We start from the raw sequence: 18,744 nt of genomic DNA, 5'->3' as shown, positions 1-18,744 counted from the left end.
GACGAATTTAACTTTTGTCAGTCTTCTTCAATGTCAAGTCCTCCTTCCCATCATAGAATATCCACACATAATATGATTAAACTAAAATCAATGAACTGGATTTATCTAGTAATCATAAAATGGCAATGATTATTTCATCAATACTGTAAAATGTTTCTAAATAGCTTCAGAATTAACTTGTAGTGCAGGCAGAGAAATAAATTTTATCTTTATAAATTTTATCAGGTGATGACAGCCTATGAAATACTAGCTCTAAGACCAGATTCAAGGTGAGATTATTATGCTTCATTTTGCATTCTTAAAAAAATGGTCAAAGAGGAAGAACCTAGAATTGGGAATGTTTACACAGCGCTCCAATGCTAACCCTGTACCTGCCGGTAATGAAGAGAGTGTGCACACTTCCACATAGCTGTGAGAAAAGAGAAAGAAATAAAAGATCTTTACTTGTTTTTTGCAAAGAAGGGTATCGTATTACGAACAACGCTGTGCGAAAAATAAACCTCATAAACCTCAATGTGCGTGATTGTTTTACAGCAGCCTGTGTCAGTGACATTACATCAGCTTTATTGGACTTCCTGGGTTACTGTGGGAAAAGGTGACGATTAAAAAACTACTGAGCATGCGCAAGTTGAACAATTTCACAAGACGTCACAAGATGCAAAAAAAAAAAAAAAAGAAAAAAAAAAAGAGTAACAAATACGAAAGCTTTTATGTCAAAAGTCAATCACAGACAGACTAGACAATATAGTTTGTCTGTGATTGAAAGTGGAAAATAACTATTACCAGATTCAAGCTGATAGTATTGTAGCGATTCTCTTAGTTAGAGAGCGTGTTGATGTTGTGGGATTTCGGACTGTTCGGGAGGTTCGTGAAGGCAGCATGGAGAGAGAGAAAAGACCGAGAGCTTGCCTGTGTGTGTGTGTTGCTGTTCCGCTGTTGGAGTTGTGGTTGGCGTGGCTGTGGCCTACAGCAGCCGTTTTTCTGCTAATAAAGACGACCTTTGTTGTGAACATCGCCGACTGTGGAAGTGTGTTTACAACGTTACAGTATTATGCTTCATTCTGCATTCTTAAAAAAAAAAAAAAAGGTCAAAGAGGAAGTACAGACATGTTCGTAGAATTGGAAATGTTTACACGTCGCTCCAATGTAATTATAGCTGCTAACCCTGTACTGAAGAGACTGTGCACACCGCCACAAAGCTATGAGAAAAGAGGAAGAAATTAAAGATCTTTACTTGTTTTTTGCAAAGAAGCGAATCGTCTTAGTACAACGCTATGTGAAAATAAACCGCATAAATATGAATAAAACAGTGTTACTAATTATTAGTCAAAAATATTAATTTGTCAGAAATCTGTGTCGTACAAGTGAACTGAAAACAGTCGAAATCGAAACCTCTATACTCAAATTCTATACAATCGATTGTGTAATTGTATTTTTAATTCATTGCTTTGGATTACACAGTTTTAATATAAACGAAGTATTGCATGTTTGTCAGTGAGTAAATGCCACAGGTGTGTAAGAGTACCAATAAATCCCATGTTAAATACATAATTAATTAATTAAACAGTAACCCTTGGCACGCTAATGCGCGTGATCGTTTTACAGCAGCCTGTGTCAGTGACATTACATCAGCTTTACTGGACTTCCTGGGTTACTGTGGGAAAAGGTGAGGATTAAAAAAACTGCTGAGCACGCGCAGCTTGAACAATTTCGCACAAAATGTCACAAGATGCAAAAAAAAAAAAAAGAAAAGAAAAGCTTTTATGTCAAAAGTCAATCACAGAGAAACTAGACAATATGGTTTGTCTGTGATTGAAAGTGCATAAAGCTGACCATTTCACACGTTCCCCCAGTTTATTATAGGGGAAACGGTATCTGATGGGTGACATAAAGCCATCAGATAATAAACTGGGAGACTGTAACTGGTGACCCAATGACCGCCGTCAGATACCGTTTTATGGCGCGTGGGGCGAGGGGGAAACTATCTGATAGGGAAACGCGACTCGACGGAACACCGCCTCTAACCTTTCAGCTCATAAACACACGTCTCCTCCTACCACAGAGAGGCTTTAAGATCACTTGTTTTCCAGCCTTCTTCCTCATTTCCCCGCTTTTAGTCTGAACGAAGTCAGAATGTTTTTCACGTTGTTTTCAGCAACCACCTGGACTTTGCTGGCCCTGCTTTTTACCCTGATATTACTGTGAGTATTCCTCGACTGTTTACTGCGGTCAAGTGAGCCCTTATCTGAGAAGTCGCTGCAGTCAGCCGCGTCAGAATTTACCGTGTGGCTCATTTCTTTAGAATAATTGTGCAGTGCAGTTATGTCACAACAAAGAAAAATCCGATGAGTAACTGTGACGAAGACGAAACTTTACATCTGCTCTTAAAGTGCTACCGAACGACAGAAATAAGATGCAAAAAAAAAAAAAGATGCAAAATGTTAGGCTTTGATGTGAACATTAATTTGATATCTGTGATGTATGGCTTGTTTGAATAAAAAGTAGTCGACAGTAAGAGAAGATTATTCTGGCTAATTATGTGTGTAATAAATGTTCATATCTGGAAGACAAAAGCCAAAACGGCAATAGAAGAATGATCAGCAGCGATGTTTTCAGAAAAATTGTTACGTACTTAAGGAGGAGGAAAACAAATGAATAACAGCCCTCTTCCCTGGAGCCTTCTGAAAATATAAATATAACGTAATGTGTTGATATGTATTTTATGTATATGTGAGCCAAATGTGAATAAAAATAAAAGCAAAGTCAGCCGCACCTGGAATTTTGTTGCTCCTCTATTGTTTACTGTTCCTTGAAAGCAACAGCTGGGTATCAGGCTGGCTGCTCGATTTACTGTCCAACTCTCAGATTTTCTCCTTTTTGTAAAACAGGTACGGGATATGGCCATATCGGTTCTTCAAAAAGCTGGGGATACCTGGACCGAGGCCCCTTCCTTTTATTGGAACACTGCTGGGCATGAGGAGGGTACGCACAGAAACCAAACTCACCTTAGAGACTGGAAAATGAAGAGCTGACTGATTTGATCCGATTTGTCAGGCTCACTGACCTGCTTGATTTCTCTGTATACTGTCATGGCGTGTGTGTGGCAGGCAGGATTGGACACCAGGATGCAGACTCACAAAGCAGGATTTATTAGAAAAATTAACAGGAACTAGAACACAGCGAGGCAGGGGCTGGACAGATGCCAAAACTAAAATAGTTACAGAGGAGGGACATACACAACGAGGGAACACTGAAGACGACGCGACAAGAAACAGATGAACACTGAGGGCTTAAATACACAGCAGGTAATCAGGGCAAGAGGAAACAGCCGGGAGCAACAGGTGAAGCAAATGAAACTAATAACAGGGTTTAGCAAAAACTAGACACAAAGCACAGGGAACACAAGACTGTCAAAATAATACAGGAAGTGACTAACCAAGGTGCACGCAGACTACATACGGGGAACTGGCACACAGACACGGGGCAGAGACGCAGACTAGTCACAACACTAGGAATAACTCAACATGAAAACACAGGAGGTCAGGGACAAGACATCAGGACAAAACAGACAAGACCATGGAGCAGGGGAGACAGAGACAAAGGGAACAAGATCATCAAAACACACTGGGAATTAAACACTCAGGGAAAATAAACTAAAAAACACAAAACGCTGGGCAGACGGCCCAGGACCATGACAGTATACTGTTGATGCATATATTCTATTCAGTAGCTTTTTCACTCTGAGACACATTTTCTCCTGTAACTTCTTGTAGGGATTTCTTCCTTTTGACCAAGAGTGCCAGGCCAAGTATGGGGATGTCTGGGGGTGAGTTGTTGCTTCATTGTTAATAATAGAGGAAGTATTCAAATCAACCAGGAGTTTGATTTGAATACTTCTGATATCAAAATATGTTTGTGATGCGAGCCACACAAACCCACAGCACATTAAAAATGCAAAAATACAAAAATGTGAAATGCAAATAGCCACTGTGACTGAGTTTGTGAGATGATGAGTGGGACAGGATGGAATAATACACAAGATTATGCCTGAATTGGTAAAATAGATTAAGTCTGAGCTGAGATGGAAAATGTGCAAATCTTTTTTAGCAGAAGCATAACAACCAATTTTACTTTATTTAGGGATGAAATGCCCAAAGTGCCAAAGCAACTAAAATCAGCTTACATATCCAGATGTCTAATAAATGATTAGCTGTGAAGTGTGCTATTGCAAAAGGCCTTTTTTTTCTCCTTTGGCAGGTTGTACGAAGGAAGAACACCGATATTAATGGTGGCTGACCCTGAAATTATTAAAACTGTGACGGTGAAGGAGTGCTATTCTGTGTTTACCAACCGCAGGGTAAGAGCCTCCTCTTGCTACTGTATACCAGAGAGAAAATTCATCGCTGTCATCACTTCACTGTTTCAGAGAAACCGGAGGAAAACATACAGATGTTATCTTTCTTGCTCTGTAAAGCAGACTGAGGCTACAGTAATTGTACTTTCTTCCAGAAAGCTAACACATATTTCCCTAGATCTATATCATCAAACAAACCTGGAGTAAGAGGACAAGTTAATAATTACATTTTACTTCAGCCTGTTCAAACTGTTGTATTTATGTATGCTGATGTTGGTATTTGTGTACTTTGCACTGGTGTATTTACTAATGTGTATGGAGCTATCCAAAGGAAGTTCCATATGAATATGCACAACATGGAATCAGCACAGAGATAATGGTGATTGCAGACATTACATTATCTGAGAAAACTTCATAAAATTGTTGTGGGACAGGGAGATGTTGGAGGAAGCAAACAGTCATTTCCATAACATTTTCACAGGATACTGGTGTTTTCAGTGGACCCCTGGATGATGCTGTTACAGTAGTCAAAGATGAAAGGTGGAAACGAATTCGCAACACCCTGTCTCCATGTTTCACCAGTGGAAGACTGAAACAGGTTGATATCACACCTGAGTTCATTAACCACCTCTGTGTTTAACATGTCTACACAAGAAGTAATAAGTTTTTCTAGCTCAAATATGTTTTAATTCCTAAATAATATAACACATGAAATGGACAAAGAAATAATGACATAGTAGTAAGTAAGAGTTTGTATAAAGGTATCAACACTATCAGTGAGTCCATATCTGTTTTCTGACCCACATATATAATTCTCTTATTTTCTCTCCATTATTTTTCAAAAAAGGTTTATCCCCTGGTTGCTCGCTATGCAGAACGACTTGTTGCTAAACTTGCAGAAACAAATTTGGATGAACCCATCACTGTCAAACAGTATGTTGTTCATCCAGCATTTTGCATCATTTGTCCTAAAATAAATAACGCACTGACCACTCGTCTTTTCCGACTCTCATAGGTTTGTGGCTCCTTACAGTTTAGACACGGTGACCAGTACTTCTTTCAGCGTGGAGACAGACTCCATAAACAATCCAAACGACCCTGTTAATGTTCAAATCCAGAAGCTCTTTAAACTTAAAATTTGGATTTTCTTTTTTCTAAGTACGACCTCCTTTTTACTCTTACCCAAACTGCATTTGCTCACATGGTATCTCTGGGTTTCAAATTGTGGTTAATCACTCTTTGCTCTCCTTACAGTGGCATTTCCCTTCGGTCGTCGTCTGCTAGAGCTCCTCAAACTTGAAGTCATACCCAAAGACAGCATTGACTTTTTCTACAACATCATCAAGAGATTTAAAGACCAGCATCATGATGACAAATCTGTAAGCATTAAATCTGTAAAGGAAGACTGACATTCTACTGACATTCAAGTAGTTGAAATTTTATATAAATTGGAGTAGAAAAGCAATATGTCCCCATGAACTGTATATAAAATATGGTACCACCCACATTAGTTACTGAAGTCCTGTTGTCAAATTTAGTCTTTTCAGTGTCTGCATCCTGATGATTTAAAGTCAACATGAAAAATGAGGGGCAACTCTTGGGATATTGCATGCAGATTGGCAACTTCTCAATCACATAGTAAAGCATTCCCTGCCTTTTCTTCCTGTATCATTCTAATGGAGACCAAAGTGAACATATTGGTGAATTCAAATGGATGTGAAACTAGTGACAGAGGCCATCTGCTCATCAGGAAAGTGTTTACTGACACAGCAGAACAAGACAATGCACCACAGAACGCCACAGGAAATCATTCCTAAATGGGCTATCAAACTTTCTAACTCTGCCTTGTGAATTATTTTCATAATATCTTGTCTGAACTGTACATAGTATTGTTTTAATTTTGGAGTATTTCATTTTTTACAGAGTTCACATTTTCTATCTTTCATGTTTACACTTTAAGTGAGCATCTGCAATGAAACAATTCCCTCTGGGATTAATAAAATGTTCTGATTCAGTCTATGCATGCCACAAATATAATTCCTAATTTTCTTCTGCTGTTCTCTCTCAATTACCCACAGTAGGCAATAAGCAAGTTAGTGGAATTGTAGCTGAAACTGAATGCCATCTTTTCTGATCCAGGCCCAAGCAGACTTCCTGCAGGTGATGCTTCAGAGTGAGATCCCAGAAAAGACGTATACAAATGATGAAGAGCAGCCAAGTAAAGGTGTGTATTCACCACAGAAGTAATCCAGAAAATGGTGAGGTAACACAAAACGTCCAAGTCTCAGTCTCCATCTTTCAAAGTCTGTAATCACTGTTCTCAATTTACACTCTTTATTGATCTTCATCATATTACTTATGCCATATTTACAGAAGACAACTCAAGATCAGTGGTTTTACATACAAATTTGTCAGTGTTACATCACGAGTCAGGAGCTGGAAATATCTCTGTAATATCCCTGTAACTATTTATATAGCCACCTGGCTGTGTGTACTAAACTGTGTGTGAGAACCATCAACCTGGTTGCTTTCTTAACAATACTAATTGTAAGGATAAAATAATCTAATTATTAAAATAATAAGATAATAATAATGACAAGCATTGCATATCAAAAATGTACACTAAGCAGGTTGGACTTCAGATCAGGAACATATTGAATCACCTGCAGGAAAGCAGGTAAGCTTTATTTTAAAAAAGAAGGTCTTAATATTAATCTTAGTACAGGAAGTACAGAGGGTTTCTGCCTCCTGAATCCAAACTGGGCGCTCCTCATGAGGGGAGGCCAATGAAAGCTCCACCTCCCATGCTGCTTCATCAACGATATGAAGCACAAGAAAGTGAAGTGCTCAATTAGGATAATATAGCACTATGGGATCTTTGAGCTTGTTCATTAAGGGATTTTAAATTCAATTCTGGATTTTACAGGAAGCCACTGAAGAGAAGTGAGTATGTTTGAAATGTGACTTCTTTTTCTAGTTCCGGTTACCACTGTTTATATAGCATTTTAGACCTTAACAGTAAGTAATTATAATAGTCCATCCTAACAAAAAAAAAGAGGCTACTGAACTAATTTTTCACTTTCATTTTAAGACAAGTGTTCCTAATTTTGACAAATCATAAATGATATAACCATATCCTATTATTTGGGGTAAAACACTTGAAACTGTTAGTTTATTTATCTTTCATTCCACAAATCAGTACTAGTCACTGATTACTCTGGCAGCACAGTGGCTTTGAATAAGGTAATCAAATAGACACTGACCAGGACTTTGTTTTTTCCATAGGTTTGACTGAACATGAGATCCTTTCCCAGGCCTTCATCTTCATCTTTGCAGGCTATGAGACCACCAGCACCACTCTAAGTTACATCCTTTACAATCTGGCCACAAACCCTGATGCATTGCAGACCTTACACAAAGAAATTGATGCTAACCTGAAGAAAGATGTACAGTAATTCTTCACATAATTTGTTGCCATCTTCAACAGTGAACACAATTCCCATATTTTCTTTTTATTTTGCCTTCTTCTTTATATCTTGCCCAGGGACCCATTTCATATGAGGAGCTGACCGGTCTACAGTACCTGGACCAGGTTATACTTGAATCAATGAGATTGATTCCCACCGGCCCTCGGCTCGACAGGGCATGCAAAAAAACTGTGCAGGTGAATGGCCTCACCATCCCTGAGGGAACCGTGGTTGGGATTCCTGTGTGGGTGTTACACAAAGACCCACGTTACTGGAACTCACCTGAGCTGTTCAGACCAGAGAGGTAAATGTGCACCATCACAAGCTTATCCAGAGCTCTTCCTCCACAAGAGAGTGTCATTACTCAAATCTGGGGCATTGTACTTAAATAACCAGAGACTTTATGTTTTAAAAAAGAGTAACCCAGACATATCACTCTTATGTTTACACATCTGTTATGTACAGTACCCACATGGCACATTCAGCCATTCATATGCATGAATGCCATCATTTATGTCCCTTCACTGTTGTTCTGTGCAATTTAAGTTAATAACAGCCTGATACTGTGTGTATCCTGAAGACTTTCCAGTGTTGTCTTAGCTGTTTGCTTTGAGTCATTGTTGTATTGAAAGCTGAACTGTTGCCCCAGATTCCATGTGGATTTTGACAGCATCCCCTCAATTCCAGAGGTGGGAAGTAACGAAGTACAAATACTTTGTTACTGTACAGTAAAGTTCTGGTGCACAGAGGCTGTGTTCATGGTCAGAGTTACAGGTTATATGAAGTGTAGGAGAGATGAGTTTGAATCAGTGCTGTTGATGCTGAGATTCATTCACTGAATTCAACATTTATACAATCTTTCTTACTTTGAGTGCATTTCAGAGCCTGTACTTTTTTACTTAAGTAAAGAAGCTGAACCAGTAATTTTGCCAAAGTACTTGTACTTCTACTTAAGTACAGAATGTCTGTACTTTTGCCACCTCTGCTCAATTCTCACTACTCTCACAGGCGTTACAAAAAATCTACATAGCATGATTTTGCTTCCCTATTGGGATTATAGCAACAGATGATGAGCAGTGCCTCATGCACAGTTTTTACCCGGTGTGGCTTCCACCTAACTACTGCTGTGCTGGCAGGTCTCCCCTGCTCTGTTAGATCTGGGTGGTCAATGGGTCCCTAATCCCTGACCAAGTCCATGTTTGCCTGGTTCTGCAGGATCCTCAAAGGGCTCATGGCTCAATTTTTGTCCTGATATGCAGTGTGAATTATGGGACTTTATATATCTACAATTTTAAATGCTGATGTGATCTGTACCTGCAGGTTCAGTAAAGACAGCGGGGAGGAGGTGAACCCGTACGTGTTCATGCCGTTTGGGGTCGGCCCTCGTAACTGTGTTGGCATGCGCTACGCCATCCTCGTCATGAAGAGTGTAATCGTCCGTCTCTTGCAGAAGTACACTTTGGAAACATGCAAAGAGACCATGGTAAGAGAAACACTCTGCCACATTCAGACCATCACACTACTCTGCTGTCGTGTTGCTGACTTTACGTCTATTTCTTTTCCTTTTTTTTAGATTCCACTTGAGTTTAACTGGAAGTTTCAGCCTGTTCAGCCTGTTAAACTCAAGTTTGTTCCCAGAGAACAGTAGGCTGAAGAGGGAACGTCTCCAACCCCTATCAAACATGTTATTTTATCACTTTGTTTTCATGTGAGGCAACTGCTGCCAGGATGATATTGAGTTTTTCTACTACTAAACTTTGTTATGAAATCAGTGCAGTGTAAACATTTGATTTTTTTTTTTTTTGCATTGTTAATAAATCAAATTAATTTTAATTACTTTTATTGAATTGTTTCATCTGACTGTTTTGTGTTCAAAAAGTGCATCAAACTTTAATTTAGTCCTCTTTTTATGGTTCTTGCTGATTACAATCTTGGATTTGTGACTTCTAAAAAGTGCAAACATCCATATCATCTTGTGACACTTGTTTAAGGTTTGCTTTTCTTCCTTTTTCAATCTTTTTCTTTTCTTTTTGTGTTAGTTTGATAGATTTTCATGCCTTTTCGTGTGTGAGCTTTATGATTTAATAAATACACCTAAAAACCTAGAGGCTTCAAAGTGTCAAAATGTCTTTTGAGACTGTCAGGTCCATTAAATAAGGTGCTGGCAGTGCTACACCTCTCAGTGATGACTGTAGACCTGTTGTTGGTATCCCTGTCCACCTAGCTTCAGCAGCTAGGAGGACTTGCTCTGGACTCACAGGTGTGATTCTGGTTTTCTGACAGTCCAATAACCAGTATTTTGTAGTGGTATTGCAATAGTCACTATTTAAAATGGACCTGTTATGGTGTTTTCCAGTTTTATATTTATATATTTGGACTCTACCAGAGTAGCTTTGTGCAGCTCCTCAGTTCATCCTCTTTGTGAAACTAGCTATTTTATCGCCCTTCCACTACTTTTAAGCAAACTTTCTTCTGATTGGCTATCCCTCACATATACCTATAAACACACCTATAAACGATCTGAATGGAAAGTGGGAGGTTATTCTGTACCTGAAAAGACCGTATTAAGGCTTGTAGACATTTTACATATGTAATTGTTATTGTTTCAAGTAGACAGATTAACTGTGTCCTCTATAAGAGCAACTTCTTGTAAGTAATTGCTACAATGGGTGTGGTTTCACCTTACTTACCTGAAGATTCCTCAGGTCGCATGCGGAGGGAGAGTAGGACTCAGAAATTTCTCTGTTGATTGTCACATCTGGTCCTTTCTTGTTATTCTTACATCTGGATCCTCAGCCTTTTGTTTTTCAGTTACTGCAGGCTGTTAGTCTGTGATCAGCCTAAACTAGAGCTGCAATCAGTGTCTTATACACAAATAAACTGATCCAAAACCAGTGTCAATCCATAAGACTCTTATCAACTTTACAGAGTCCCCATCTTTCTTCTTTGATGTCAAATCCTTCCTCCCATCATGGAATAAAGATACAATTTGATTAAACTAAAATGACTGAAGTGGATTTATCTAAGAACCATGAAGTAGCAAGAAATATGTGATCACCAATACTGTAAAACATTTCTAAATCATTTTAGTATAAGGTTCAGGTTCAATCAGATGCTTTACAGGTGGCATTGCATGACAGATCAAAATCTGACTGTACATTTCTGCTTTCATAATTGCATACATTTTGGCTGAAATGCAGTCACAAACTATGACAGAACCTCCACCAGGTTTTAAAGATGACTACCTCTCTCCTGACCTCCTCCATACATATCGATGCTGATTTGAAGTAAAAATTTCTAATTTGAATTAATCAAGCCATCAGCCCTGTTGCCAATGATTTTCAGCCCAGCTCTCTGTAATCTTTGTATTTGTGTAATTTGGCATACCTCAGTCTTCTCCCTCTTTCCCTTCCTTAAGAATAGCTTCTTGACAGCCACCCTTCTCAGAACTGAGAGCATTTCTTATAAGGCTTCAGTGAACAGATCAAGTGAAGGATGCATTTCTCAGGTCCTGTGTCAGGTCTTTTCTGGATCTTTTCCTATTTCTAAGGGATGTGACTCTCAGTGTTTTTTTTTTGGTCCTCAACTTGTCCAGTTTCCTCAGATTTTTTTAAGGACAAGATATTACAGGTTTTGAGCTTGTAGCTCTTTGGGAATCACATTGTTGATGCAGAAACACTTATGCCTGTCAAACTGTTATTTTTGGCATTTTTCATGAATTCAACTAAAGAAATGGGAGCAAATTGTGTGTTTATAACAGGCTGCTAGTAACAAAGCACCAAAAGATGCAATTTAAAATTGTTTTTTTTGCTAAGTTGTCTGTTAAATGTAGACACACTGACCTATGGGTTCATCCCAAAGGTCAGTGTTAAGTGGCTAAACAAACAAACAAACAAAAACATTACTCTGAAAATGGTCAGGACTGGACTGAAAATGGGTGAAAAAGCAATCAATGTCCAAAGAAAAACTTTGAAAGATCTTCAGAAAGCCTGGAGAACTATTGCTCAAGAGCATTTTAAAACATTACAAGAAGATCTGGCTCCTTTAAAGCAAAATATAAATAAGTGATAGGTGGCTCAAGATATTTATACAGTACTGTTTAACATAAAGTCCAATTTAAAATACTGACAGAGACGGAGCATGTGGAACAATTCCTTTTGGCTAGAAAAATTTGTCCATATTGGCAACGCAGAAGCACAGACGCTCAGTTTTGGGAATTTGTGACTGGCCTTTAGTTTTATTGTGAAAACATGCAGAAACATGATTTAATACATTCAATTACAATTAGAAATCTAGAAATGTCAAAGTCTTGTAAAAATCTCTATTGAGACTGTCAGGTCCATTAAATGAGCTGCTGGCGATCACACGCATCACTGCCAGGTACAGGTAGATGTACTTTTTGAACACAAAAAAAAATCTGATTAAACATGAAACACAATTTAGATAAAAGTGATTAAAATATATTTAATTCATTAACACTGCAAACAATTCAAATGTTTACACTGGGTTGATTGGATAACATTTTAAAGTTTAGTCATAGAAAACTTAACAGCGAATGTCATCCCGTGTTACCTCACATTAAAACAAAAATGATAAGACAACATGTTTGATAGGATTTAGAGCCTACTTCAGCCTACTGTTCTCTGGGAACAAACTTGAGTTTTACAGGCTGAACAGGCTGAAACTTCCAGTTAAACTCAATTGGAATCTAAAAAAAAGGAAAAGAAATGGACGTAAAATCAGCGACACAACAGCAGAGTAGTGTGACTGTCTGAATGTGGCAGTGTTGCTCTTACCGTGGTCTCTTTGCATGTTTCCAAAGTGTACTTCTGCAAGAGACGAATGATAATCATCTTCATGATGAGGATGGCGTAGCGCATGCCAACACAGTTACGAGGGCCAAGCCCAAATGGCATGAACGCGTACGGGTTCACCTCCTCCCCGCTGTCTTTACTGAACCTGCAGGTACCCATCAAACTTTTAGAATCATAGATTCACTATGTAGAGAGAAAAAGCTTTGCATGCTGGGACAAGTTGACCTTATAGAGGACACAGTTAATCTAACTACTTTAAACAGTAACAAACAGACACATCAGATGAGAGGATATCACAGAAAATCTTGTCACCATAGATGTGCCTTAAGATGTGCATAGAACATGAAAGCAATCTGTGTGCAGCAAGTTTAGTTATTTGGATTACGTTTACACAGGCATACATTTGTAAATACATAAAGTCCCATAATTCACATTACATATCAGGACAAAAACTGAGCCATGATATTTGAGGAGCCCTTTGCAGACTTCCAACATGAAGAGTAGGGAGACGTAGGTCAGGGCAAGAATATATCATTATTTCTACGGCTTTGAGGGAGCACAGGTTTAAAAACACCAGTGGATACCCAGATCTAACAGAGCAGGAAGAAACTGACTATCAGCAGCAGTTAGGTGGAAGCCACACTGAGGATAAACCGTGCAGAAGACACTGTTCATCATCTGTTGATGCAATCCCTACAGGGAAGCAGAATCATGTAGATTATTCTCATTATGTGGTGATTAGACTGGTGCGCAGTTTGTAGTCAAATGCACACTGAAGAAAACCAGCTCCAAAGTGCAGCACCCTCAGTCTGGGGCAACAGTTCAGCTTTCAGCACAACAATGACTCAAAGCAAACAGCTAAGACAACACTGGAGAGACTTCAGGACAACAGGAAAACATGTAGATACTGTTTATTTAAGTACAATGCCCCAGATTTAATTAAGGAATGACACTCACTTGTGGAGGAAGAGCTCTAGATAAGCTTGTGATGGTGCACATTTACCTCTCTGGTCTGAACAGCTCGGGTGTGTTCCAGTAACGTGGGTCTTTGTGCAACATCCACACAGGAATCCCAACCACGGTTCCCTCAGGGATGGTGAGGCCATTCACCTGCACAGTTTTTTTGCATGCCCTGTCGAGTCGAGGGACAGTGGGAATCAGTCGCATCGATTCAAGTATAACCTGGTCCAGGTACTGTAGACTGGTCAACTCCTCGTATAAAATGGGTCCCTAGGCAAATTATAAAGAAGAAGGCAAAAAGAAAAAGAAAATATGGGAATTGTGTTCACAACTGAAGATGGCAACAAATTATGTGAAGAATTACTGTACATCTTTCTTCAGGTTAGCATCGATTTCTTTGTGTAAGGTCTGCAGTGCATCAGGGTTTGTGGCCAGATTGTAAAGGATGTAACTTAGAGTGGTGCTGGTGGTGTCGTAGCCTGCAAAGATGAAGATGAAGGCCTGGGAAAGGATCTCATGCTCAGTCAAACCTATGGAAAAAACAAAGTCTTGGTCAGTGTCTATTTGATTATCTTATTCAAAGCCACTGTGCTTCCAGAGTAATCAGTGACTAGCGCTGATTTCAGCCAATCTCCATACCTCCAGGTATGTCACCTGAGCCTTTCCACCCTTTACATCCTCTTCATAGCTGCACTCACTTCCTTCTTATTAATCCTCTCCACTTCCTGGTTCACTAAGTGTGGTGTCTGTACTGCTCTGCTAAACTATATATGCATATATGGTCTCTTTCTCTTAGGCTTTATTAATTTGTGTAAAATAAGTAACATGAGCTTGAACATGAAGGCTTGGCCTCAGCTCAAAGAAAGAAGAATGCAGAGGGCCTCTTGCAGGTCTCTGGCCTTCCATAAAAGGGAATGACCTTACATACATGCAGGAAACAAGCTATACCTGGTTCTCCATAAAATACTATATGTGGTACAAGGTCAAAGGTCAAGAATGTGGGTGCTGACTATATAACTCTTGCCAGTCCCTTTGTCTCATGAGCTAGGGCGATTAGAGACTTACCCTCTCCCAGGTCGCAAAGGAAAGCGCCTGTTTTGACACTGTCTGTTTCTTTGCAATAAACTTTTGTATATATGCATTAAGACTTTGTCAGCGAGGATTTTTTCCCAAGAACACATCACTGAAGACACCATATAAGTTTCCTCCATCTGCCCTCGTCCACACAGAAAGGCCCCAGCTGGCCCAGGACATTCCTGGTGAGAGGCGAGGGTGCTAACCACCACACCCCATGCTTCCCTTTTCATTATTTTAATAATTAGATTATTATGGCTCCTTAGTATTAGTAGTATTAAGATAATATTTTGATGGTTGTCATATACATTTTAGTATACATAGCCAGGCTGGCTATATAAATATTTACAGGGATATTTACATCCCTTTATTTGATGATTGTCCAGCTCCTGAATTGTTATATGTAACACTGGCAGGCCTCTTGTACATGAGACTTAAGAGCAGATCAATGTCAAAAGAAAGATTTTGGGTAAAACCACTGATTTTGAGTTGTCTTCAGAATCACCTCATAAATGTGACCTGATGAAGGTGGACAACAAACTGAGTATAAATTAAGAACAGAGTGATGACAGTCTTGGACTCTTTACATTAGCTCACCCTCTTATGGATTACTTCTGCAGTGAATACACACCTTTACTTGACTGTTCTTCATTGTTTTTATACTTCTTTTCTGGGATCTCACTCTGAATCAGCACCTGCAGGAAGTCTCCTCGGGCCTAGATCAGAAAAGACAACATTCAGTTTTAGCAGCAATTCCACAAACTTTTATCAAATGGCCAAATCAACAATATGGTCATGTTGTAAATCATGGTCCCCATTAGAGCCATAAAGGAGGATAAGCCATGCTTTACTATCTGATTGCCGCTAGTTTGTTGGGTCCGGTTTAAAACATTAACATAGGAACGCTGAAAAGTCTCGACTTTAAATTTCACAACAGGACTTGAAAATGACCTAAGGGTTAGTGCATACAGACAAGACAATGTCAGTCTTCCTTTACAGATTTAATGCTTACAGATTTGGCTTCATGATGCTGGTCTTTAAATCTCTTGATGATGTTGAAGAAAAAGTTAATAGTGTCTTTGGGCATGATTTCAAGTTTCAGGAGCTCTAGCAGGCGACGACCAAAGGGAAATGCCACTGTAAGGAGAGCAAAGAGTGGTTAACCACAATTTGAAACCCAATGTGAGCAAATGGAGTTTGGGTAAGAGTAAAAAGGAGGTCGTACTTAGAAAAAAGAAAAGCCCAAAGTTGATTTTAAGGAGCTTCTGGATTTGAACATTAACAGGGTCGTTTGGATTGTTTATGGAGTCTGTCTCCACGCTGAAAGAAGCACTGGTCACCGTGTCTAAACTGTAAGGAGCCACAAACCTATGAGAGTCGGAAAAGACAAGTGGTCAGTGCGTTACTTATTTTAGGACAAACAATGCAAAATGCTGGCATATTACAGATGAACAACATACTGTTTGACAGTGATGGGTTCATCCAAATTTGTTTCTGCAAGTTTTCCAACAAGTCGTTCTGCATAGCGAGCAACGAGGGGATAAACCTTTAAAAGAAAAAAAATGGAGACAAAATAAGAGAATTATGTTATATTGTTAATGTCCTAATGTTGGTACCTTCATCTTGTTTTGGAGTAGTATACCTGCATTTCCTGTTTGCCACAAAATAAAACAAGCAATAAAAGAGCTAAATTCCTGCTTATTCTGTAAAGACGTTGTAAAATGTCCTTCAAGTTACTGATTTCTTTTTTGAGGGTTCATAAATAACTACTAATATTGAATAATAATTCGGAGCCGATATATAATCAACCTGTTTCAGTCTTCCACTGGTGAAGCACGGAGACAGGGTGTTGCGAATTCGTTTCCACCTTTCATCTTTGACGACTGAAACTGCATCATCCAGAGGCTCACTGAAAAAACCAGAATCCTGTGACAAGGAAAAGGAAACTACACTTAGTGTTTACTGTGTTTCCCTGTCCTATAACAACACATGAAGTTTGCTCTGATAATGTAAAATCTGCAGCAGCATACGCAATTACAACAGTTTGAACAGGCTGAAATAAAATGTAATTATTAACCTGTCCTCTTACTCCAGGTTTGTTTGATGATATATGTGGTGTGCGTGCGTGCGTGCGTGCGTGCGCGTGTGTGTGTGTGTGCGTGTGTGTGTCAGCTGGCGCTGCATATCTGGGCTTGTATCAGTGTCCAAATCCCCAGTTCATTTTGATTTCGGGTTTTGGCTTTTCCTGTGAGATGAGCCATGCCAGTTGTTTCCTCCCTTTACTTTGCAACAAAGCTTAGCATTTATGTCACATTCTCATTTGATGCGATCTTGATGTCGGGCTTCTCAATTAACTCCAATACTAAACAAAAAAGCTCCTTACCCTAAAATATCTAACTACTCCTGCCACTGAATTATGATTGATTGAATGAATATATGTAAATGAGCCCTGAGAAGTCTCTCTTGTCAGAAGGCTGTTTCAAAGTAGAGCACCAGTACAATGTTGAGAATCAACATATTAACACTCACTAGACACTCAATTGTCTGGTCTCTACCTTACAATGTAAAGCACCTTGAGGTGACTGTTGTCCTTTGGTGCTATCTAAATAAAATTGAATTGAATTGAATTAAACCAACAGCCATGTTAGGTATAAATCACAGCTGCTTATGATTTTACTTTCAGCTATACAGTAAGTGGTTGCAGAAAAATGCTAAATGCTATACAGCTACTGTAAGAACCGATAATGTTGTTCTTTAGTTTGCTTGCAAAGTGATGAAGTATGTTTGCTTCAGCTGCCTTGGCTGCTGTGTGTGTATATGTAGGTCCTCAACAATAAATCTGTAACTCTTTGTGGAAACTATGAGGCACAACTCCAGAAGTCCAACCTGTTACAGTTGAATATGTCTTCATTTACATTTCATATAATTTTAGTCTGCTCTTGTGGTCATATTATTGTTGTCCTAAACACATCATCCTCAGATAATAAAGCCAATATAAACAGATTTGGAAATACGTATCATATGTAATTATTATGTAATTGTTGCAAAAACCAAACCAAACCAAACCAAACCAACTCAAACCAAACCAGGTCTTTTGTTAACAGCCCTCATGTTCCATGGGGAGTGTGGCACTGACAGGACTTCCAAAGGTTTCATGTAATCTGATAAATGATGTAACTTTACAGAAATGTGAGAGCAAATGACATCTTTTCATTGGACATGATTTGATCAAATTTTCATTCTGGTGTACAAGGGGAGCCTCTTACCCTGCGGTTGGTAAACACAGAGTAGCACTCCTTCACCATCACAGTTTTAACAATTTCAGGGTCGGCCACCATTAATACTGGCGTTCGTCCATCGTACAAGCTGCAAAACACACACACACACACACACACACACATATATGCTTTGTTATGCTTCAACTAAAAGAGATTTGCATCTTTTTAAAATTCTCAGCTCAGATTTAATCTTAATTTTACCACTTCAGGCCCAAAGAAGGAACAGCTTCATAAAAAATATGAATATGAAGTTTATTATTCCATCCTGTCCCAGTGATCATGGCTTTGAATACTTGAAGGACCAACTCACCCCCAGACATTCCCATACTTGGCCTGGCACTCTTGGTCAAAAGGAAGAAATCCCTACAAGAAGTTACAGGAAAATATGTTTTAGTGTCAAAAAGCTACTGAAGCCAGGCAGGTCAGCAAGACTGACAAATCCTCAATGATCAAATAAGTCAGCTCATCATATTCCAGTCTCTAAGGTGAGTTTGGTTTCTGTGCGTACCTTCCTCATGCCCAGCATCGTTCCAATAAAAGGAAGGGGCCTCGGTCCAGGTATCCCCAGCTTTTTGAAGAACCGATATGGCCATATCCCATACCTGTTTTACAAAAATGAGAAAATCTGACACCATCACTTGGACAGTAAATTAAACAGTCTGACACCGAGCTGTTTCTTTCAGGGAATACTCACAATAATATCAGGATAAAAAGCAGGGCCAGCAAAGTCCATGTCGCTGCTGAAAACAACACAAAAAACATTTGAACTTTGTTCCCACAAAACGCTCGAGGTGAGG

At 39.1% G+C, this 18,744-nt stretch overlaps 2 protein-coding genes across 2 annotated transcripts; one reads left to right on the top strand and one right to left on the bottom strand.

Moving 5' to 3' along the window:
• Positions 1–2,024: 2,024 nt before the first annotated feature.
• LOC115793369 (cytochrome P450 3A40-like) lies at positions 2,025–9,926 on the top strand. Its single transcript, XM_030748315.1, has 13 exons — positions 2,025–2,201; positions 2,889–2,982; positions 3,774–3,826; positions 4,258–4,357; positions 4,836–4,952; positions 5,202–5,287; positions 5,370–5,512; positions 5,609–5,733; positions 6,494–6,578; positions 7,640–7,800; positions 7,899–8,125; positions 9,142–9,304; positions 9,395–9,926. The coding sequence occupies exons 1-13, from the start codon at positions 2,134–2,136 to the stop codon at positions 9,467–9,469; spliced, it is 1,497 nt and encodes a 498-aa protein (XP_030604175.1). The 5' UTR covers positions 2,025–2,133; the 3' UTR covers positions 9,470–9,926.
• Positions 9,927–12,024: 2,098 nt separating this feature from the next.
• LOC115793093 (cytochrome P450 3A40-like) lies at positions 12,025–18,744 on the bottom strand. The gene is made up of 13 exons (XM_030747851.1): positions 18,642–18,744; positions 18,456–18,549; positions 18,258–18,310; positions 17,936–18,035; positions 16,479–16,595; positions 16,130–16,215; positions 15,895–16,037; positions 15,682–15,806; positions 15,301–15,385; positions 13,965–14,125; positions 13,639–13,865; positions 12,618–12,780; positions 12,025–12,529 (listed from the first exon to the last, which is right to left on the bottom strand). The coding sequence occupies exons 1-13, from the start codon at positions 18,707–18,709 to the stop codon at positions 12,455–12,457; spliced, it is 1,497 nt and encodes a 498-aa protein (XP_030603711.1). The 5' UTR covers positions 18,710–18,744; the 3' UTR covers positions 12,025–12,454.

The sequence above is a fragment of the Archocentrus centrarchus genome, chromosome 15 (assembly GCF_007364275.1).
Source record: "Archocentrus centrarchus isolate MPI-CPG fArcCen1 chromosome 15, fArcCen1, whole genome shotgun sequence".
Taxonomy (NCBI): Eukaryota; Metazoa; Chordata; class Actinopteri; order Cichliformes; family Cichlidae; genus Archocentrus; species Archocentrus centrarchus.
Note: the sequence above shows the minus strand (reverse complement) of the source record. Positions and strands in the feature narration are given on the sequence as shown.

Coding starts and splice junctions, on each gene's coding strand:
- LOC115793369 (XM_030748315.1), top strand. CDS start 2,134: ATGTTTTTCACGTTGTTTTCAGCAACCACCTGGACTTTGCTGGCCCTG. Junction 4,358..4,835: donor CTGTGTTTACCAACCGCAGG/GTAAGAGCCTCC, acceptor ACATTTTCACAG/GATACTGGTGTTTTCAGTGG. Junction 9,305..9,394: donor AAACATGCAAAGAGACCATG/GTAAGAGAAACA, acceptor CCTTTTTTTTAG/ATTCCACTTGAGTTTAACTG.
- LOC115793093 (XM_030747851.1), bottom strand. CDS start 18,709: ATGTTTTTTGTGTTGTTTTCAGCAGCGACATGGACTTTGCTGGCCCTG. Junction 16,038..16,129: donor GAACCCATCACTGTCAAACA/GTATGTTGTTCA, acceptor CGACTCTCATAG/GTTTGTGGCTCCTTACAGTT. Junction 13,866..13,964: donor ATGCTAACCTGAAGAAAGAT/GTACAGTAATTC, acceptor TAATTTGCCTAG/GGACCCATTTTATACGAGGA.